Genomic DNA, 22,493 nt, shown 5'->3' with positions numbered 1-22,493 from the left:
CACAGTTGTCCCACATTAGGTCTTTGTTCCTTCACCAGCTACTTTTCTCCCCTTTCTCAATTTCTGAGCCCACCAGGCAAAGCAAATTTCCCCTCTTCATCCCATTTCCCCACAGACCTACAAGCCAAACCCATGACGGTTCCTCCTCACTGTCCTGAACTGACTCACACTTCCCCAGGCACAGGCAGGACACTGTTGGCTGACTTTGTGATCAGACTGGGAATGCTTTGTAGTACTCTTCCAGCACGACAGAAGAGAAAGCATTTGAATGCTATTGTATATTGGGACTGAGTGTAACTAGACCCACTGGAAGTGATACAGCTTCTCTTGCCTGCAATTCATAATTTATTTTACAGATAGAGTGAGGAAGAATTTGGAAAATTCCTTTTTAAGAGGAATAAATGCATATAAAAATAATGAAGAGTAATTTTGCCAAAATAATTTCTGGCTAATAACATAAGACATATTTTTTTCCTACTCTAAATCTTCCTTTTCATTCCTTGTCACTGCTTTTACTACCTTCTTCCCTTACTCCTTATTTCCCTTTAGAGCTCCAGGCTATTGACCTGTAAATTTGTACCCTTCTTGGGTGTCACTTAGCATTGATGTGTGACATGGAGCTTGAAGTTTGGCTGTTCATTCAGACCTATGTGAGGGAAAGACTGGCCAGCTGGCAGCCGCATCACCGCATTTCAACCATCCCTGCAGCTGCAGCTCCTTCATTAAGACCTTTTCCTTCTGCCAGACTTTATTTGTTCAAATGATGGGTTTACTTTCATTACTTTAGTGTTAGAAAGACAAAAGAAATTGTAAAAATAGATCTAAATCCCATGTAAAGAACTCATGAGACAAGTAGAACCAAAGATTTGGGACATTATGACAGTACTCACTGATCCTCTTTGCTTAATGGCCCTAGAATGCTGGACATCCTGATAAAAATAAACTTCCCACTCTGGGGAACTGAGTGTCTATGCTATACAAAACCCATCCAGACTGTATCATCCCCCAATAACGTGCTGTCATGTGCTCAGTATGTCAGCCCATCCTGCAGTGTGTGGACTGAGGCTTCTGAGGTAGATCCAGAAGTGGTCCCTGCACCCCTGTGAAGCTGTAGAAGTTGGCACTGATACAGAAAATAATACTGAAATTCAAGCAGAAATTTGAAAAACGTTCAGTCATGATTGTTGGTGTTAAAACCAGTGCAGTGGAAAGTGATGGGTCTGGGGATTCCTTTATCACCCTCTCCTTTCCCCAGGTGCTGGGGCTGTAGACACAGCTTTCTGCTCAGCCTGCTTCATACACGACTTGTACCAGTCACAAACCAGGAGCTAAGAGGGGAGTTCACTCCGTGGTTTGATCCGCAACTTGTGAGGGATTCATCCAGGTAACTGCAAATCCCTTCTTTTGTGCTAGGTTAACAATACCTGTTGTCTGGGTATGTTGCGTTATGTTGTCCCCTCATTTGTGTTGTACGAATATTCAATAAATCACACTAGCAATACTTCAAAAGCTCTGTGGAGTAGAGAAAATGTTTCTTATCTTTTTCCTAGCATTGCAACAAAGTCCTGGTTCGTGCTGCTAAACTAATGAAGTGATCTCTCTTAGAATCACTAGTGATGGACATAAAGCTCAGATGAAGATTTTAACAAATTGTTCTTCTCTGCCAGGATAAAATCTAATTGATATATACTAAGGAATTTCAGCTGTGAAAGGAAGGTTGTCCTCACTTCTTTCTGAACATCTGGCATATGAAATACATCAGAGTAACAGCTCAACTGAGGCAACTCATAAAATGGAACATAGCATTTTGCAGTATGCAGACAAAATGATACTAATGTAAATGCTCAAATATAAGCATTTTTTTACATTCTGTAAGGAATCAGTTAATTCAGTGATGTGTCAAGCTATCATACTAACTTGGGAGTATGAAGTGTTGAACGAATCTATGAAGAAACAGCTATGAGGCATGTGATTGTGTTTCTGAGCAAAGTATTTAGGAATTAATATCCTAAATGTCATTTATTGAAAAAATGAGAAATTAGGTTTATTGTGATTTGGAGAAAACTGTGTGTGCCTTAGCTTGGTCATCTAGTCAAGGGTATCAAATCTTTATCTCCTATTTTAAGTCATGCCACTGTGGATATCAAAAAGCTATTAGAAAAATTGTAAATAAATATGTTAGATATTTGTAGAAATAAATAAATAAAATATAGATATTTTTTCTCCATCCCAATATAAATAATTTAGACCAAGAAAAAAGCAAACCAAACAGACATTTTGACAACATTTTGCCTCTGGAATAGGGTAGGATTAACAATTATACCATTTTCCTTGCTGCTACTGTCAGTCAAATTCAGACAGCATTTTACCCACTATTATTTAATCCGATATGTAAGAGAAAATGGCAATCAACTATTAACTGATGGGGTATTTCCTAGTGATAATACTTTTTGAGTTAATACTGTCAAAACCCCAAGAGAAATACTAATTTTAATATAATTGTTTGGGCTTGATAGCAGATAATCAATTTTGTCAGATCCCACTTAAGGAGTGAAAGTTTCAAGAGTTCATAGCCAAGAACAGAAACCTTGTTTGCAGAAAAGCTATCTAAAAGGGACTAATCCCAAATAGGCAATAAATTATTATTGCTGAATCAGAAAAATACCCAGAGCTACCTTTACAGAAAAACGAGAAAGGATATTTAGACAAATGTCATTTTGAAACAATGGAAAATATCAGATAAAGAATCTCACCTATTAGAGCAACCATTAGGGAAAATTATGATGTAACACTTCATAAATTGTATTATACTCTATTTAAATAGAAAATAGAAAAACAGGAACCAAAGGCAGAAGTTGTCCCGCATACCTGACTACCTTACAGTAATTGCATTATGAAGGAAAATAAGAAATTAATTTGTAATGACTAAGTGACAGGCCAAAGGAGACTTTGAACTTTGAGAGGAACCGTTATGCTAAGCTAGGAAGTCAGGCCAAAAATGCTGCGAGCAGACCCAGTGCCAGACTCTGCTGTGTACCAGCACAGCCTGACAGCAGCAAGTTCAGAAAACTCTTCTGCCCCTCACACCCTGCCTGTCCTTCTGGATGATGGAGGGCTCAAACAGGATCTGGTCTCACAAGGTGCTGAGCTCCAACATCTCCTGTAGGAGTTAAGGGCAGCTGGGTGGAGTTTCCTGGAAGCTGGTACTGGCAAACCCTCTTCTGATGCAGTTTACTTTTTCCTAGCTGCTCCTGGATGGCAGCTCCCGTCTCAGGGCACTGGCACCCCGTTTCTCCTCGTTGCTGCCTGGCCTGGGGAAGGGAAACCTTCCCACCTGGTGATCAGCCTGTAGCAACCTCAGTCCCTGTTGAGTGCTGGAGATTTTCCTTTGGTGATTTCTGACTATTCTGAAGTGAGTTTGCTACTCACCAAACGGCACACCTGCGCCCTTCTCAGACTCGTTCTTCGTGTCACCACCAGCGTCTGGCAGATTCATTTGCTTTTTCTGTTCTGTAAATGAAGAATTCACAGCCACCTTCTAGACCCGGTAAGTTCCTCACACCTACATGCAAAAAGCACAGCTGCTTGGCTACAATCAAAAAATCTCCCGGAGGAATGGTGCCACTTGTAAGATCTGTGTTCCTGATTTATACTGCTTGTGAACAGGAGAATCCCATTTCCCCCTTGCAGGAGCTGGCCGGGTGTCACGAGAAAGCCCTGCAGAGCCTGTGGCCACCCTGATTCCGCATCCTGCTACCGCTACCCTTCTGTGACCCGGCCTGCACATTCTGATTCCGAGGGGTGACATTCAGTGCTGGAAACCCCCTCGCTCTGGAATCCCATCAGCTCCCAATAACTGAGAAGAGAACAGCTGCGGTTTTGGCTGTGAACCCCCCCCCCAGACGTATCAGAGAGTCGTGCCAGGCTGCTGCTGCTAAGAGTTCTCCGCTCCTTTGAGTTCATATTCCAGTTTGTACAATTCCATATGAGAAAGCCAGACTGCGGCAGTTACAGTCTTACAGGAGAAGAGGATAAAAGGAGTGTATTTGCCTTACTAGTCTTGAACAGATTCAGACTTCCCTACTGCCAAATTCCTGGTAGGTTTGGTAATAAAGTGTGGCTTGTAAACATGTCGGCACTTAATGGGGCCTTGAATCAAATACTCGTTCATCCCACCAACTCCTGTTGGTGCCAAAATTGGTTCAGTGCTTATTATTTTACATAATTTATACCAAGGACTTTGTGACCTTTCCTAAGGGGCTAAAACCAAAACTGTAACAGAAGAGGCTTTCTCATAAAGGTTGAACAGAAGTAAGACATACACTTAGAAATCTTTCCATTATGGGCAATGCTCAGTGAATGTAATCTTTCGTGCAGATTTTGAAATTTATATAGCCTACACAGTGTAATATGGGTGATACAGAGAGCAAGAAGTCCATTTCCTCCAGGATAGGGTATTTTTAGCGGTTTTATTCCCCTAGGTTCTACATAAACCGCTCAAGTAGTCCAGTCATTAGAGGCCGTGGTAGGGTTATATTTGGATATGGAACAAAATGCTGAAAAAAACAGTGGAAGGTTTGACCCTGAAGCAGATGACCATTGTCAGCTTTGATTTTGTTGCCAAAGTTTGTAAATATTTTTTCTAGTGTAGGCCAAACAACTGTGGCTGTCTGGATACTTGCTTCTTTGTGGCACAGGCTAACATCCTTCTCTGATTTCAGTCTGATTATCCTGATGTGGGTTGGGTCTGAAGATACTTTCTTGGATCTTTTCTTTTAAAGAACAGCCTTCTTTTAAATACCCTAGTTATCAGCAGATCCTTCCTCTGGAGAACGCCCTTCATTTTCTGACTGGAAACCAGTGACGGTTCCAGAGGTTTGCTTGCTGCAGCAGGAGACCAGAGACCACAGTCCAGTTTTGTGCTTTGCCAGAGACATCTGTGGGATTTGAGACAAGTCACTGTGTCTATGGTCCATTATGTTTTATAACTGGGGATTTGAAAATGAGACTGGTGGGATTATTATTTATATACATTATAACATCAGCTTAGATTCTAGCTGTGGACACCCACTGTGCTAATCACCATACACAGGTAGGGTAAGAGGCAGATTGTCCCTCAAAAAGTGTTTTGTCTAAGTATAACCCAGGAGACCGCAGCTGGTCACCATCAAGAGAGCAGTTTGGCAGCACTTGTCAGAGCAGAAGGCAGGGAGGACACGAGACCTGAGTTCATTGCAAGTGCCCATCTTAAAGAGAGTTTGAAAGAAGGCTACCGAGACCACACATTAGAAGTGTGTATTTGGTGTAAAAAGCCACAGCAGTGCTCAGTTTTATCTGTTTGCCTTTAGATGTTGTACACATTTGAATGTGGAACAAAGCAAAACAGTAAAAACGTGGACTTCAATGATGACTTCTCATATGAAACTGTCTGGTTGCCACATGTGTGGGGTCTCAACTTGTGAAGGCCACAGTGTGCTGAGGGCCCATGGGGTGAGAGGCCACGATGTGGCAGAGCTGTGCTGGGCAGTGGGCAGCACACCAAGGGAGATTTCACACACACACACACCCCCACACACCCCCCCATGGTGTTTGCCCACGTGCAAGCCATTCTCCGCCAAACTTTGACTATCATCAACTGTGCTTGCAAAGCCTCTGTAATTATTAACTCATGTGGAGCAAATGGGACTTTATTTGCTTGGCAGCTTTCCAGAGGGGGGGGAATCCTGGAAATTTTCCTTTCTGTTTGACTTTCCAGAGAACAGGGATGGGTGTGTGTGTGTGAAAACTTTTGTTTGAAAATACAAATGTCAGGGTGGCAGGGCCAGAAAGCCGCCGTCACCTTGCTTAGGGTCACAACTCCTTACCCCCCCAGTGCTGCCGGGGGCCGCCGCAGGGCCTGGCCGGGTGCGGGGCACCGCCCCACGCTCCGGCCGCGGCCTCCCGGGGGCGGGCGGCCCAGCAGCAGCGCAGGGGGAGGGCCAGGCCCGAGCCGGTCTCCAGCCTCTGTGGCGCGGCGGCCTAGCGCGGTGAGTGCCTGCGCGGCACCGGGGCTCAAGCCGAGGCCGCGCCGTAAGGTCGTTGCTGAGGCGGGGCCGGCGCGGCGCGTCGCCTCGCCTCGCCGGGGCCGGGCCGCGGGCGGTGGAGGCCGGGCCGCGCCGGGCGGTATGATCGGCACCGTGCTCTGCTACGTGCTGCTGCCGGCGGCGCGGCTCCTCCGGGCCCTCCGAGGTAACCCGGCCCCGGGCGGGCGGCGGCGGCGGGGGCCGGGGAGGCCGGAGGCGGCGGGGGCCCGGACCCGGAGGGCAGGGGTGCGGGTGCCCCTCGCCTCCCCCCGCCTGAGGGGTTGCGGCCGGAGGGGCCTCGGTGGCTGGGAGCCAGCGGCGTGCCGGCTGCCCCGCAGCTCCCCGAGTCCCCCGCCCTGGGCAGGAGGAGGGGCGGGCAGGCCGGGGCCCGGGGCTGCTGCCGAGGTGGCGTGGGCACTTGTGCCGGGCCGGGGCTGCTCACCCCCGGGGCAGAGCGAGGCCCGGGTTTTTGGGGGAAGCAGTTGCCGATTGTTGTGCTGCAGTGGCACATTGCATTGTGCTTAGAGGCCCGAGCCTCCTGCCCCGGACCTGCGCTGCAGGTTTGGGAAGATCTTTGGAGATGGGCTGCTCTGAGGCCTGTGACTCCCCAAGGAGCTGCGAGTGACTCATGGATGGACTCTTGCTTTGCGAGCATCAATATTTCACTTAGTTTCCTAGATCCTGCTGCTACTTCACAGTCCCCGGTGACTATGCAGATGTAAAGCCACCATCCTGCCTGAACCTGTCCCCAGGCCTATAGGAGCCGCTGGCACACAGTGTGATAGCGAGCAGCTAGCTGACTCCTCTCAAATTCAGCTCCTACCCTGTACTAACAGGCTCTTGTAACAGCTGTGCCTGGCTAGTGGTGTGCGATAATATTACCTTGGTGCATTGGTGTTTCCGATGTTCATGAACTTAATTACAAAAATAGGAGTATGGTTCTTAAAGCTCTATTTTTGACACATACAGAAAACTTTGATACAAAAGATACGATAAAAGCATACACGGATGTTGCTGACTGACCGTCACAGGGATACAGCAGAGAAAAAGTGATTTGTAGGCAACAGAAATTGCTAGTGAACAGTAGGGACTAGTGTCTGTGCAGAATTCATAGCAAAATGTAAATGCCATCATCTTTTACGTAGATACCAGTGAAAAGAGTTCCTGTCTTTTTCTACTTTACCCCACCAATATTAGTATATTCAAGTGTTACATCAACAGCAGGGGGTTTTTAATTTTTTACCACAGATGTCAGTCATTAGGTGATCTGTAATTCTTACCAGGACTTTTTGTGCGTATACTTTTTCATAAGGCTTTTAACTGCACGTTGGTCCCTCTCTGTCTTTATTTTTCATCTCTTAATAACAGAATAATTTTTCTGTTTCGTTGTTCTGATATGTTTGATCCTCTTAGCTGAGGACTACTTTCTTACTCAATCTCTGGAAAGAAACTTGCTCTGAGTGGTCATCTACAAGAGCTTGGCTTCTTAGCCCACGTGCCCCATCAGCTAACTTCTAGACTGTGCCTTTACATGTGTTGCTGAGAGCTGATAGTTTCCACAAGGCCTTTTAGCTTGGCTGACTGGCTGCATAAGTTAGAATTGCATTCCCTAGAGTTAGTAAAGCCTTTGCCATCCTGTACAGTTTCAGTGACTTTGACTGACACAACTAGAATTGGACAGTGACCTAGTGTTCAGGAAGAGGTAGGGTAAGTTTTTCAGACTGTAACTGTTTTTATTCAGAGAAGTCGTTTGTTGCGTTGCTATACTGAATGGTTGTATTGCACAGAGTTACAGCAAATGCATAGGGGAAAGAAAAGAGTGAGTGAGAAAGGATTTTCATCTGTCTTATGTTGGTTTTCTTTGTTTTTAAATGGCAGATGCTTTCTTTACCTGTCGAAAGAATGTGCTTCTGGCGAAGAGCACGTCCACCCAGATAGAAGGCGTCTTTGCTGCAACCAGAGGAAGGTCGGTCCCAGAAGAGCAAGAAGCCCTTCTCCAGCAGTGGCTGGAAGAAGGAGCAGGGAATTTGCCAGCCAGTGAGAGCGTTCCAGCAGTGGGGAAAGTATCAGTTACGCTCACTAGTGACTGGTTAGAAGGTTCAGAGCTATTGATGACTAGCCTCAGTGACCTGAATTCGGCTCCAGAAGTCACCTGGTGTGCCGGTCAGCAGCTCACAGAGCTACACGCCTTGGCTTCTTCAGAACCACAAGATCATGCAGTGACTGAACTTGCAAAATTACCAGCAGAGGAAACAGTGGCTGTAGCAGGCAGTGCCCCTTGGGCAGCTGTGGTGCCGCAGACGGATCACCAGATAGCTCGCTGTGCCGCTATCGGTGTAGAAGTGCAGAATGAAGACCCAGCTGTGCTGGCCTGGAGTTTAGCATGTGATGCAAAGACAGTGCCAACGGACCCCCCAACCTGGCCCATTCAGGATACGGTACAATTTTGTCCTCTCCCGACAGAGGTACCCTACCATGGTCAGTAGTAACAGCTCAGAATCTAATATTCGGGTTGGAATTTCCATTTGTAGTGAATGTGATCAGGTTATTGTGTCTGGTCTTGCTGTCAGTCATTGATTGTATCTGTCCGTGCAGAATTGACAGTCTCTGTCATTGAAAACTATAAAGTGAGTTTTGCTGAGGGAGGGCTGGTCACAGCTAGTAGTCTCTGTGCTATTAGGCATCTGTCTGAACATCAACGTATGTTCATTTTCCAGAAACTGTTCCCAAGTGCTGGCTTTATAATGTAAAAAGCACCCACAAGCTGGTCGAGTGATTCGGTATGCTTGACTCTGGTCTTATGTTATGCCATCCCCATTGACAACTATCCAAAGACATCCAAAAAGAGCACCTGAAAACCAGAGTGGGTGAGGGTTTGCTCAGAGGCTAGAACCCCCTAGCTTAGAGAATGAAAATGGCTGTTTTCTGGGTCAAAGGGGAACAAAAGTATCTGCAGAGTACCCAGCATGGCTGTAACTTGGCTTTTTGTTTCTTGCATATAGAGATTTTATGGAGAGACTGGGAGGATCTTTCTGTCCAGCCCTGTGTGCTAGAGCAGGTCTCAAAAAACACTCCTCTCTTTGAATTTCGAGTCATGTCTTACAACATCCTTGCCCAGGACCTGGTGGAGCAGGGCCTTGATCTGTATCTACACTGTCATCCAGACATCCTGAACTGGAACTACCGCCTTCCAAACCTTTTGCAGGAGATCCAGCACTGGGATCCTGATGTGAGTATGACTGACCCCTTCTCACATCAGTGTTACCAGAATTTGAATTCCTTGTTTCACCTAACAGCATTAAAAAAAAAAAGACAGCGGGGGAAGTCGTAGGAAGATACTACCTGCTTGGTAACTGAACACTGATTCCTCTGAGACTGTTTGAGCCTTTGTGCATACGTATATTTTTTTGTTGTTTGTCTTGCTGTGATTGTGTTACTGTAGAAACTAGTCATACTTTAATAGCAGGGCTTAACTTCTTTAAACAGTAGTAGTAGAGGAAGAAGAGATAATGTGTGTTTGGGAAGGAAGGGACCAGGTTTATAAGGCAGCACAGGAAGGGAAGCCTGCATAGAAGAGGACTTAATGACTTTCTCTGTTCCTTGAGTCATCTTTGTGTGATGAAGGATCTTCTGCCTGGTCACCATAACAATGAATGATAAGCTAATGTGACCCAGAAAGTTATTGCTCTCTATCTGGAAAATACAGGACAGAGTTGCAGTGACGACCTTTCTGGTTGCAGGGTTGGTATGCGAGTGCACTTTTCTGGTCTCTTCCTTCCCCAAACAAGGTAACTAGCAAATACTGGTGGAGCGAGTGAGGTATCTGCCTTCCTTCCAGGTTCTATGTCTCCAGGAGGTGCAAGAGAACCATTACTGGGAGCAGCTGGAACCGGCCTTCAAGGAGATGGGTATGTCCTGCTTTTGTGTGTCTGTACCTCCAGTTCATGGGAGTGGGCAAGCAGTGCTTCCTGCTTAATATCTTCAAAGCACTCGGTCTTGAGAGAGCTCTTCCTCTTTGGCGGGTGGCTGCTGGCCCTACTTCTGAACTGTCTGCTTAAACCTTTACCCTTTCTTTTGTAATTTATCTTTCTCAAAGTTGACAGATCAGAGTAACAAAACTGAGAGAGTCCTATAAGGACAGAGAGGGAGAAAATACCCTCTAAATAAACGATAAACTGTGATTACTGGAACAGAATTGGGTGTAATGATGTACCCAAATCTAGTAGGAACCTCCTCTGCTACACAGACTTGCTGAAATCCCCAGCTGATGGGGGAAGCCTGAGGTAGTGACTGGATAAACCTTTTAATAGGGGATGGTTTCTTTTCAGGCTTTGCATGCTTCTATAAACGGAGAACAGGGATGAAGACAGATGGCTGTGCGGTGTGCTATAAGCGCAGCAGGTTCCAGCTGATTACCCTCAGCCCCATAGAATACTTCCGGCCTGGCCTGGACATCCTCAATCGGGATAATGTGGGCTTGGTGATGCTGCTACAGCCTCTGCTCCCAGAGGGCCTTGATCTGAAGGCAGTCAGTCCTTTGTGTGTGGCCAACACTCATGTGTTGTTCAATCCCCGGCGGGGAGATATCAAACTGGCCCAGATGGCCTTGCTCCTAGCAGAAATCGACAAGATTGCAAAAACTACTGAAGGCAGCTACTATCCTGTCATCTTGTGTGGAGACCTGAACTCTGTACCTGATTCTCCACTCTATAAATTCATTCGGAATGGTGAACTTTCCTATCATGGGATGCCAGCCTGGAAGGTAGGTGCCAGTCAGAACTGGGATTGGCTATCTCTTTGTCGCATGCTGCTAGAGAAATGCATGGCTGCATTCTTTTTCTTATGAGGAAATAGTCTGAATATTGAATTCAGTTATTCAGCAGTCTTCCCCAATGCCTCCAGCACTGCTGAGGAAGGAAGTGGACAGGCTTTTGCGTGCTGTTTCCACCACTGCTCTTTTGGTTTCTCTTGAGGCAAACCAGTGATAATAGACAACTTAAGTTCAAGTCCTGGTTCTCCCTTGCTATGGGATTTTTGTGCCTGGGTGACTGGAAGTGTAGGGTAGTACAACTCCACCAAGACTTACTGAAATTTTATGTGGATGTTTGATCTGATAACAGTTTGAAATGGGCACCTGTGCTAGAGTCTCTTGTGGTTACCTTTCACTGTGTATCCATGATGAAATACATCATTGGCTTTCAAGCTAAATCATCAGTTCAGTAATAGATGCCTGCAAAATATCTTGCCAGGTGACTTTTAGCTAATTGTATCTCTCCCCCACAGCTGAAGGTTCATTATATCTGCACCGTATTCTTGAATCGCTTAGTTCATGCCTTTCTATGAGGGCATTGTCCTGTTTTGCTCCTGGCAAATGTATGTGCGTACATTGTCTATAGCTTGCAAAAGTTCTGCTCTGTGCTGCTGATGTTTCCTCTCCTGTTTCTGGCCTCCTTGCAGGTGTCTGGTCAGGAAGACTTTTCCCAACAGTCGTATTCACGGAAACTGCTGGCCCCACTGTGGCCAAGCTCTCTGGGTGTAACAGACAACTGCCAATATGTCACCCTGTGCCAGCCAAAGAAACTAGGTGAGCTCCAGTGTGCATGGAAGACATGAGTTTGCTGAGGATGGACAGTTTGTGGGCGTTGCTGTTGCTTTGAGTATCTTGGACATGTGTTGCATGAGGCACTCAGCAAAGATTCTCCTCTTCTATCCATCTCCTTGGTATATGAATGAAATTTAATTTTTCTGGAGTTTGTTGCTGTAGCCCAATTTCTGCCATTTTCTTTCTCTAGTCAGAAGCTGAATGTTCCCCTACCAGGAACCATTGCTCTGTGTATCGCTTTCATATTCCTAGACTTCTGGTTTTGTGCAGTTGTAAACCATGCTCAACTGCCACATCTTTCCGCTGCAGGTGTTTGAGGGAATGGTTTTGGGCAGTGTTTGCACACCACTGTTAGCAAATCATTCCTAGGAGCCCGCTTACAATCATGACTGTTCTCTACTATCCTTAGAGAGGACTGGAAAAAAAAAAAAAAGGAGCACACATTAAATAGCTTTTGTTGGAATCTTGAATGTAGAACTTGTATTCAACCTGATCTCCAGAATTGTTTTTTCTTTTTTGGCAAACATTTCCTTGAGTTGCACACTAGCTGATCTGCTTAAAAGTACCTTGAACTTGTGGTGTCTCAGAGGGGACATTCTTAATTTGCTTCATCAAGGTGCTGATCATGACCGTTGCATTAGCTAGAGGGACAGCAGCAACTGTGCTCTGTTCTTCTACATTTACGCATGTGTTCTGTTCTACGTTTAGGTTAAGCGATTCATATTCTCATGGTATCAGAGTGCTTGGGCACAAAAACCTCTCTCCAACTAAAGAGGTCTATAAGAGGTCTAAAGAGCATGCAAATGTTCCCTGTAGATGTGACTTTGCTGCAGTTATTTTCATCTTTTAACTTGTCTTTTTCTCTGCAGGCAGACTTAAGTACAGCCGGGACTTCCTGCTCCAGTTTCATTTTTGTGATGTTGCCTGTGAACGACCACCGCAGCTGGTCCTCTTGGAAGGTGTGACAGATGCTAAACCAGGTATTAATGGGAGATTTTTCAGCTTGTGACTCCTAGCTCGATTTTGATGAAAACGTGAGGTGGAGGTAATGCCTGGTGAGAAAAGGGGAAGGGAGAAGGATGCCTTCTGTGGCTGTGTGATTACTAATGGATTCCATGAGAGCTTGGAGGAGTACAGTCTTACCACCCTCATACACACTGACTGTTCCTTGAGATGCGCTGAGATTCAGGCTCTTTTGGAGGCATTTCTTATAAAGTGAAATATGTATATATTTATTTTTTTCTGCCTCAAGATTTTTGGGTTGGGGAGAACAAACTTGAAGACTGTAATGTCACAATGGCTGCAATGTAGATGTCTCTGGATGCCAGTACACAGTAGACGACTGCCTCAACTCTGGGCCTTGTCGCATGGCTGGTTCTGCTCTCTCCATTTCTGTTCTGCCTTTCTAGACACCCTTTAAGTAAGCTGTAGGCTGACGCAAATTAACTTTCTTTGAGAGAAGTACCCAGAGCTTTGATAAGACTAAATGCTTTAAGGCCATGTCCTTAGCAGGACAGAATATGACTTCTCAGTTGTTTGCAGTGATCTGCTCTCAGGACATTCCTGTTAGTCTTAGAGCTGAGGTTTCCTTTGAATATTTTTCTTTAAGGTCCTTGTGACTGGAAGTTATCTGCTCTTCTTGGGCAAAAAGATTTGTTTGGTGTCAGGAGAAGAGTCTCAGGCTTGGGATGAGCAACCTGTTCCAGGATCTATGTTGGTCTGTCTGGAATCTCTTTGCTCCTTTGCAGACCGACCTGCACACTGGCCAAAGCCTGCTGCCATGGTGAAAGACCCTGATCCCCAGCCATTCGTCCCAAGGTAATTTGGTGCACCGTCAGTGGCCCCACTCTTCAAGCCCGGTCTCATTTTCCTAAGCACTGAAAATCTGGCTGAAGTAAGGACTGAAATAAATGTGAGGGTGGACAAGAGTAAGGAGGGCTATCTGGAAGAGCCAGATCCACCCAGGGTTGTCCCAGCAGCTGGGCACTGTTCTGTCAGCGTTGTGTTGGTGAGGTCAGGAATGAAGGGCATAGACAAGACTGGGTGTTGGAGACAAAGAAAGTTCATAGTCTGCTTTGTTTTTGGCGTAAGTGGAGTGAATAATTCTGAAAGACTGTCTTTTATGTTTCAGAAAGTAGAAATAGTTTGGACAGTTGCATCAGCAAGGAAACATTCAACTTCAGCTGTGACTGTAGTAGTGAACACTGCATCATCCTCTTTCCTTTCTTGGTAAACAGTGGCTGTTCATGTGCAGGTCTTCAGGTGTTATCCAGCATGGCCTCAACCTCACCTCTGTCTACAGCCACTTCCTGCCACAGAGGGGACGCCCGGAGGTCACAACTATGCCCATGGGGCTTGGAGCCACTGTGGATTATATCTTCTACTCGGCAGAGCCTGTGGAGAATGGGAAGAGGGGGGGTGAGTGTGGCAGTGTGGGGCTTATCCCTGTGATGTTGGGAGAGGGCTGTGAGGCATGCCAGAACGCAGCTCAGTGTTGAGCAGTGCATTTTGTTAAGCTGTGGTGGATCTGCTGGGTGTGACTTTGACTGAAATGATGCACAAATTGCAAGCAAAATTTGCTCAGATAACATGAGAAGGCACTGTTTATCTTTGCTGTGGAAAAACTGGAGCTGCTTAGCTTAGGTTCATGTAGACTTTTGAGGGAGCTACAAACGGAATGGATTCTGTTCTTTTGTGTAGGCATCTTACTTGTGCTCCTGATAATAGGCAGTGCTGGGTCCTAAGTTCAAGGCTTGGACTTCTGATCTGACTGAGACCACACACTAGCCTTAGCAGGTGGTGATTCTGGTTACCTTACAATGGCACCACCTCTCTGCTACCTGAAACAGGAGTTATGTTGATGAAAGACTGCATGTAAATGCATCCAGGAACTGTCTCTGAGCTGATTTGGATCATGTCAGAATCAACTTTTGGGAGGAGGTTGGGAGTGAAGAGATGAATTCCTCCTCAGGGGAGAATCTGAAGCTATTGCTAGGACTTAGTACCATGAAAGGAACTTCCTATGTAAGCAACTGCCTGGTGAATTTAGTATATACTTGATTCTTGTGCCTGCAAGTATATGAAGCTGCTGAACAGCGGTATTACTGGATGCTCTTTGCTTTCACATCTAGGCTCAAAGGTGCATGCAGTGTTTGTGCAGGCTGTCTTCGTTCATCAGGGAAAGAATAGGAAAGCATTGACAAGCATCCCTCTGTGAGTGTATGGGGTTGGTCTACAGCACTGGTCTCTGGCTGATGTTTATTTCCGTTTTCTTTGTCAGGTCGCAGGCTGTACCGGGATGGAGCCCTAAAGCTGCTTGGCCGCCTTTCCCTTCTCTCTGAAGATGTCCTGTTGCTGGCAAATGGCTTACCAAATCATTTTTGTTCATCTGATCATCTCTGCCTGCTGGCTAGCTTTGGCTTGGATATCTCCAGCCTCAGAGAGGGTTAGTGTTGGAATCCTTTCCCTAAAGAAAAGTGTTTCTGAATACAGCAGTTGGGGCTCTGGATTGCGCAACCTGCTTTTCCTTGTCAAGCCCTCGAAGTCCCTTTCTCCCCTCACACCCTTAAAAAGCCAGGGATGGGAGAGTTGGAGTGCTTTTTGCATTGGTATTTTGTGGTCTCTGCAAACCTGATTTGTGTTCCCAGTGGGTGTCCAGTTGTATTCAGGTATTACCATCTTTTAAAGGGTTTCTTGTTCCACTGCTTTCTTTAGCAGATGTTTTAGTGCTGCAGGAACCAACCTAGCTCCCATGTTTATTTGTCCCTGTGTTAGATCTTCAAGGAGCTGGGAAAGAGAGGGGCAACACTGCCTACTTCTGGTTAGTTAATCGCTACCAAGCAGTGGGGGATGTATACACCAATATTCTTTCACACCAAAACAATGATTCTTTTAATTTTTCAGTGATATTTAATGACGTATGGTCCTTCCAGGACTGGTTGTTTTGTTGCCTTTGAGAGTGGTGGCTCTGCTAAGTACTTGGAAATGGCTTTTACTTAATAATATGTAAGAGCTGCCTTGCTGGCGGGAGGGTTTATGTAGTTGAACAGTTTCTACAAGAAGCTGCCTGCTGTGACTAATGGACCAGGGAATGGGATTGCCAGGAACAGAGTCAGGGGTAGACACAGCCACCGGCAGGAGCTCCAGAACTGCAGCAAAAGTCTAGAGGCCTTGGGGAAGGCTCCTTTCCTTTCTAGCAGTCTCAGAATGATATCTAGCTTGGCACTTGTCGGAAAAATATTTACGATCCTCCTAGTGAATAGCAGGTGGAAAAAAATGTCCTGTAAAGCATGACAACCCCAAGAGGCTATAGCTCTTGGGAGGTCCCAAAAGAGATATGAAAATGGAAGGCATGTGAGAGGCAGCAGAGCCATCAGATGGAAGAGCTGATACTTGTCACTTGCCCTACTCTTTCTCTGTGCCTCCCCTATTCCATTCAGCCTGCCAGGGATCAGATAGCCAAGCTGGAGCATCTTCCTGCACCACACTGAAGTTCATGCCACTGCCACCTTCTGGAGCCAGCCATGTTTAGGTAGGTAGAACCTGTAGGACTAACTCCTGTTGTTTCACAGGTGTTGGGATGGAGGGGAAGGCTGTGTAACTTGGAGCCAGATTGTAAATCACTTGGATCCCTGTGTACCTTTAGTGTTCTATCAGTGTACTTTTGTCAGCAGTGCTTCGCCAGTACAGAAACAGTAGAACTGTACCTGTTCCTAGGGCAGATTCCCCAGTTCAGCCTGACATTTGATGGTCAATTTTTACATGAGAGATGAGAGCAATATTGGCAGAAACATTACCAGTCTTCTGTTCACAAATGAGGCAGGGAAATCTGGTCCCACCTCAGGTGTTTGTGGGAAGGTACGAGGAGACTTGAAATATTGTTCTGTCTTCCTGGGTTGTATTGGGGGACTTTCGTATTTTAAATGTTACTTTCTGTATTAAAAAATAAAATTTTTCTAATCTAAGAAAAAAACCAAAAAGTAACTGCAGCACCTTGTGCTCCTGGCAGCTGAACCCTCTGTGGACTTGCTCAACAAGGCTTTGCTGGCTGGTATGCTAAAGAAGAGAGGACAAATTAGCTACACAAGGTAGTAGTAATGAGGGTAGAAGAGAGAGAAGTGGGCCAAGTTGTTTTTTCCCAGCACATCCTCAAATCCCAGAGGTGGTTTATTTGCCATCGGGCTTGTCGTGCAAAATGTTTTGCATTCAGGAACACTTCCTCTCCTCCCACAGAAAGCAAGTACCGCTGATCTTTTACAGCTCACTTCTGTAAACTCTACAAAAACAAGGGGGGGGGGACGACTGTGTTCTGTGCCCATATGGTTGTGTAAGGACTGCATACTCCCTTCTTTCCCCTGCCCGATGGTGTGGTATTTGCCTGGTGATGTGTGGCTGGCTTTTGCTACCCCAGTTGGGATAACATGTAGGAGTCTATATAAGTGAACAGCAATCTGGGGGTGAATAAGTTTGTGCTTTTGTTTGTCCTTAGTTTCACAGGTGATGGTTCTGGCGTGGCACTGGTGTTTGTACATGGGGAGGGATGCAGAGCTGTATATTTCTCCCAGTTGCACTAATTTCTGCAAGTACTCTTATTCTGATTTTGTAATTGGTTGTATTTGTAAAGGGAGGGGAGGAAAGGGAAATCGGTGAACCGAGAGCTGTATTTTCTGACAGGCTTGAAAAGAGGTTGCCAGAAAGCAGCCTGGTTGCAGATCACTCCCACCAGCTGGTAATATTGTAATAGGAAACTTGGAAGACACTAAAAGTTTAAAAACAACCAGCCAAAAGCAAAACAAAACCACTGTGACACATACTGTTGGCACTTGCAGCTTTGACTGTCTGCTTCAGTTGTAATTGCTGGCTAGGTCTGATGGTCAGTTGATGAGGGGTGTGTGTGTTTGTGTGAAAGCAGCCCTCCTACCCCACCTGTTGAGAGCTATAAGGTGTGCTCAGTACACCATCAGATGAACTGATTACCCCTGCACTGGCCAAAACACCTTGCCCATCCTGTGATGTAATAGGCGTAGGAGCTGTGCTTCAACATCACAAGTGCTTCTTCCATTTTATTTAAACCAGAGCCTTGACTTTTCTTTTTGGGTAACTTGCATGAAGGCATCTCTCGGGGAGCTTTTAAGGTTCCAGCTATATTTTGTTGGAAAATCTATTGTTCCACAGGTCAAACTAATGCTTTCTCTTTCGAGAAATAGTATGGTATGAACTTGGAATGGTTAAGTTGTTGAATGCTGGATATGGAATCATGTGCTGAGAAACCCCAGAACAATGCCTGCAAGTCCTCTGATTCTTCTTTCTGAAGGTTAGAAAGCTCCCAGAGGGACCTGTAGCTCAGAAAGCCCTGTCTCACACGTGCTTCCTTGGGCATTCATAGGTGAAACTATCACAGAAATGCAGGACCATTGCTTGTGACTGCATACAGACAGACAAAGGCAGAGCTGAAGAGCTGATCGCTGTGGTTATTTTGACCACCATCCCTGAAGGTCTGGTATAGACCCCTATAGAGTTCACCTGTTTCAGGAAAGAAAAAAACCACCTCTGTTCTAGAGCAATTTGGTGTTAACATCAAATGGATCTGACCTGTGAATGCCTCTGGCTGTGGGGAACTATAGAAGTTTGGATGTGGGGTGGGTAGAAAGCATTCCTACCACTAAAATAGCAACTAGTATGGAGTTGTAGGGAGAAAATAATGCATTCTCTGATGCTTTAAGAATAAACAGTGATCTAATAAGAGGCTGTGCTAATGAGCAACTCGTGGTGGGAAGCAGAACTAAGATTCCAGATGTAGCTCTGAACACTGTTTCCTGACCTAAATGCATGACTAGTTGTCATAGCACAGCTTACTGATGAATTACAGAGGGGTCTGTAAATGGTTACAAAAGTGGAACAACAGGAATATCTGCTATATTCAGAAAGGGAAGGTATCATAGAGGTAGGATCATCTGCATTATCTTAGTAGTGATGTAGAACTCAGCGAGTCTGGTACTTAGTGGAAGGGATGCCAGAGACCACTGGCAGTGTGTATACGTACCCTGTTATCAGTTTGCTAAGCTGCGGGAGCATGCAGCTGTAGAGGCAAACATGTTTGACGAAGTATCTTTGCTATGCAACAGCTTAGATTGCGCCACAGCTGCTAGGCTGTATTTAGTTATGCTATTTAGATAGAAGTTGGACTTCCCTCACTTTCTCAGAGTCTTAAGTTCGACACTTCAGCAGGATGCCCTTTATAATCAGTTTCCCAATTACATGGGATGGGAGGAGTGGTAAACAATATAATTGCTTTAGTTTCTTTCCTTTTCTCAATAAATTAAACTTGGCTGCTGCTTGAGGTATTCTTTCTCCATGCCTTTTCCTTACGAAGTATCTCTCCAGCAGCTGTTTTCCCACGACTGCCATATCCAGTTATCTTTCTGAGTTACCGATGTTTATTTTTTTTCTGCAGCTGTATTTCTTCAGTTAAAAGCTATGGGTGGAATTCTTTAGGGCTAAGTCTTATTATAAACTCAACATTTAAATAGTGTCAAGCCATAAGATAGTGGGTTCCCTCATCCCTGAAGAGTTAAATGGGAGGGATAGGAGCTCTGAAACCAACACATAGATAGGAATAACTCTTGTTATATAAAACAACAAAAAAGTTTAAGATTTATCATTAGTCTCCTGTATGCCACCTGCTTTGTGAAGCACAGGCGAACTCTGAAATATACCTGACCTTAGTTTCTCTTCTCTGAGGAGTCTCTTAAAGGCTCTAAGAACAATTCAGCATCTCGGAGAGAATCTCTCTTAAGAGCAGATCAAGGTATGTCCTGTTTCTCTTGATATTTCAGAGTGGTGTTGGCAAACAGTCTGCAAAGCAGGGTGTTGCTACAGTGCAATTTCTCCCACTGCCCCCACCTCACTAATGAACTGTTTATTGGGTGTACTGTTAGGAATTTGCAGACATATCCATGGTTCATCCAAATGCAGATGAAGCCTTCTGTGGCTCTACTAAAGGAGGAACACACAAGCCTTAGTGGGATACCATCTCCTTTCAGTAAGCTTCCTGTTGTGCAAGCTGATTGAATCGCTGGCTATGACCTGCTCCTTGCCAGACTGTAGCTGCCTGGGCTGTAGCGCTTTCCATAGTGCTGTGACACTGAAATGCGCCAGCTGCGTGATCCCTGCCATTGAATGTACTGCATTGTGTTTCGAAGTATGCTACTGAGTTTATATAGAGAACTCACCTGCTATAATGATAACGAAGAAAACTGATTTAACAGCTGGCATGCCTCAAGCTCCTTCCTTTTGTCAGCTGTGCAAGTTTGGCTTCTCCTGTCAAGGCAAGTTATCCTTCAGCTTCCACTGAAAATGTCATTCCAGTCTTGAAGCTCTTTTTCCTTTTATTTATTTTTAAATTTATTTATTTTATTTCAAATCTAGACTGCACATTCTTGTGTTCTAAGCAAATAGGAATGCTCTATAGTAGAGTTGGAAATTTTTTCCTAACTTTGGTTAGACAAACACAGGTGCTGAGGTGGCAAATGGGAGAAGGACTGGACTAGATGCTGGCATGTGCTACAACAAAAGATGCATTTGTTCCATCCAATCTTTGCTTTTATACACAAAAAATAAAACAACCCACCTTGACTTCAAGCCTTAGCAATGTTTCTTAGGTTTTTAATCTTTTCTTTCTGGATGGAAAGTCTTCTACAGCAGTCTTAGGTTTATTCAGTTACTGGCCACTTTCAGGAGCTGCTCCTGAACTGGGAGTGGATGAATGCAGTAGTTATTTTAAAGCTATTCCTCTCCTCCCTTCCTCCCCCAAAGTGAGGCTGGAGATAGGATGGCGGTCATTCTTTGCCAAAATAAAAATATAAACCTGGAAATCCAACTCAGCTGAGTTAACTGAAATCTGTAATGGCCTGCTATCCACAACACATCCTATGTCTTTGCCTTCCATAATCCTGTAGTGAATCCAGCATGAATGGTGCTCTTAAGGCTCAGTCTCATGAATAGATTTCTATACCCCTTTAGTCACGAGAGCCTTTAGTTTTGCAGTCTTGGGCTTCTCAGTGTGGTAGCTGACTGGGTTTCTTTTTCTTAATTTTTTTTTTTTTAATTACTGCTTTGCTGAGCTGTGAATCCTTTCCACAGCAAAGGTTTTTCGGTAAGGTCCAAGTAGCATAATCTCTAACAGACCGAAAAACCTAGAACTGCAGGAACTGTCAGTAGCTGGGGGGAAAGCTCGATCTAAGAGGGAGAAGAAGGTCTTATTTCTAATCATCTCGGATGCGGCCAAGTCACTGTTAAGCCTTTCTCACTCGATTGTCCAGCAGTCACCCTGATCTATACATCTACAGGGGTTTGGGGAGTTACCTGGTTTTTAGCAAAATCTGTAAGACATGGGGCAGAGGGTATTTTCAAGCAAGCATCTGAAGTAAAGGTTTATAGAGTCACAGCACTTTAGTCTTTTTTGCTAATATTATTAATCGTTAAGAATTTACTAGGGGAGCAAGAAGTCTTCTACTGCTGCTGAAGTCTATTGTCAGCTCCTGGGCTTGAGCGCAGGCCATGCAGGCTTATGAAGTGGCTACTTTCTTCTTTTGTCTCTCCATACCACCTACTGGCTGCTGTGTAATTACTTCCCCTTAGGGCAGAAGTTGTTCATATAATTAACTTAGCTAAGAGGGAGACTGTTGCATGTGCCATTCTCTTTGGAGTAACAGGTTAGGGGATGTTTCTTCCTTTCCTTGACACCCTCTAGGCTTGCCTACATCCTGGACCTGATCCCAGCTATTACTCATTTCCCTAGAGAGAAGGGGTATGTTATGCCTGAAAGATGATAGCCTGAATAAAGTTGAATCCCCCTTGCTGGGGAAATACACTGAATCTTGCAGCTGACTGTCTTTTATTAACCCAGCATTTGTCTTGGGAAGGCCTGGTGAGGTCATTAGTCTGGAAGGCCAGTAAACTACAGACCTTAAGCAGAATTGCTTTTCAGGCCAGGAAGGGAGACTGGATGATAAGTTGAAAAGCAGTGCAAGCAGAGGCTCATGTTAACCCTTACAGTAGTGTTTCAAGACCGGAATTTCTGTTGCAGCATCCACTGACTTTTTTTTTTTCAATCCAGCCTGACTGATGGCAGTTGAAGAAGAAAAGATGAGTTTTAGCCTTTGCTACACAGCCACATGTGTACTTCTTGCTCTCTGGCAGCTGCCTCTGTGTGTATAGACATACTGACCTGTTCAGATGATTGAAGGAGAATGAGGGTTCTTCTGTGTCCATAGTGTTGCAAGTACAGTGCGTTTATACATAATCTGTCCAATACCATCACTCAAGGCTGTGCCTTTGACTTCCCAGCTGACTAACAATGGGAGAGTTTAAATTGGAAAGAAAGACAGTACAGACATCGTGTTTTCTCTGCACAAGCTGAGAGCAGTACAGAAGGAATTTTATTGTCTAAGTGTCAAAGGAAGCAGGAAGAAGTATCAACATGAGGGCCATGGGAAGTGCAGTAAGAACTAAATCTAAATACAAGTTCTGTGTTGGCTACATAAGAACACAGAACCACACTGATTAATTACAAAAAGACACACATGAGATTCTTCTTAAAGAAAGAAACCTTCCATTTCTTAGTTCTGAGCTGTACCAATGATTAAGATGTAAATAGTTTTGGAGCACCCTATCAGTGCTAGAGTAGAATACTGATGTGCACGGAAGGGGACCACTCTGGTCCCACTAGCACCATCTCAGCCCTGACATGGAGGGAAACTCTGCTCTGCAGAGGGGGATTCAGTAGCTTTCTGGGCCTAAGTTGAGTTGCTCTTGACCAGACAGGGCCA

General features: G+C 45.1%; 1 protein-coding gene across 1 annotated transcript in view; it reads left to right on the top strand.

The window, feature by feature from the left end:
* Nucleotides 1-6,164: 6,164 nt before the first annotated feature.
* ANGEL1 (angel homolog 1) overlaps nt 6,165-22,493 on the top strand; it is a gene marked incomplete at both ends in the record, with an annotated part of 96,116 nt that continues 79,787 nt past the window's right edge. The window contains 10 exons of the mRNA XM_082484780.1: nt 6,165-6,228; nt 7,941-8,540; nt 9,065-9,291; nt 9,901-9,970; nt 10,391-10,824; nt 11,520-11,646; nt 12,534-12,644; nt 13,413-13,482; nt 13,919-14,082; nt 14,945-15,109. Of these exons, the coding sequence (XP_082340906.1) occupies nt 6,165-6,228; nt 7,941-8,540; nt 9,065-9,291; nt 9,901-9,970; nt 10,391-10,824; nt 11,520-11,646; nt 12,534-12,644; nt 13,413-13,482; nt 13,919-14,082; nt 14,945-15,109 (2,032 nt within the window). The remainder of the gene's footprint in view (nt 6,229-7,940; nt 8,541-9,064; nt 9,292-9,900; nt 9,971-10,390; nt 10,825-11,519; nt 11,647-12,533; nt 12,645-13,412; nt 13,483-13,918; nt 14,083-14,944; nt 15,110-22,493) is intronic.

The sequence above is a fragment of the Vanellus vanellus genome (genome assembly GCF_965231255.1).
Source record: "Vanellus vanellus genome assembly, chromosome: 6".
Classification (NCBI taxonomy): Eukaryota; Metazoa; Chordata; class Aves; order Charadriiformes; family Charadriidae; genus Vanellus; species Vanellus vanellus.
The sequence above is the reverse complement of the archived record's forward strand: the minus strand, read 5'-3'. Positions and strand labels throughout refer to the sequence as shown.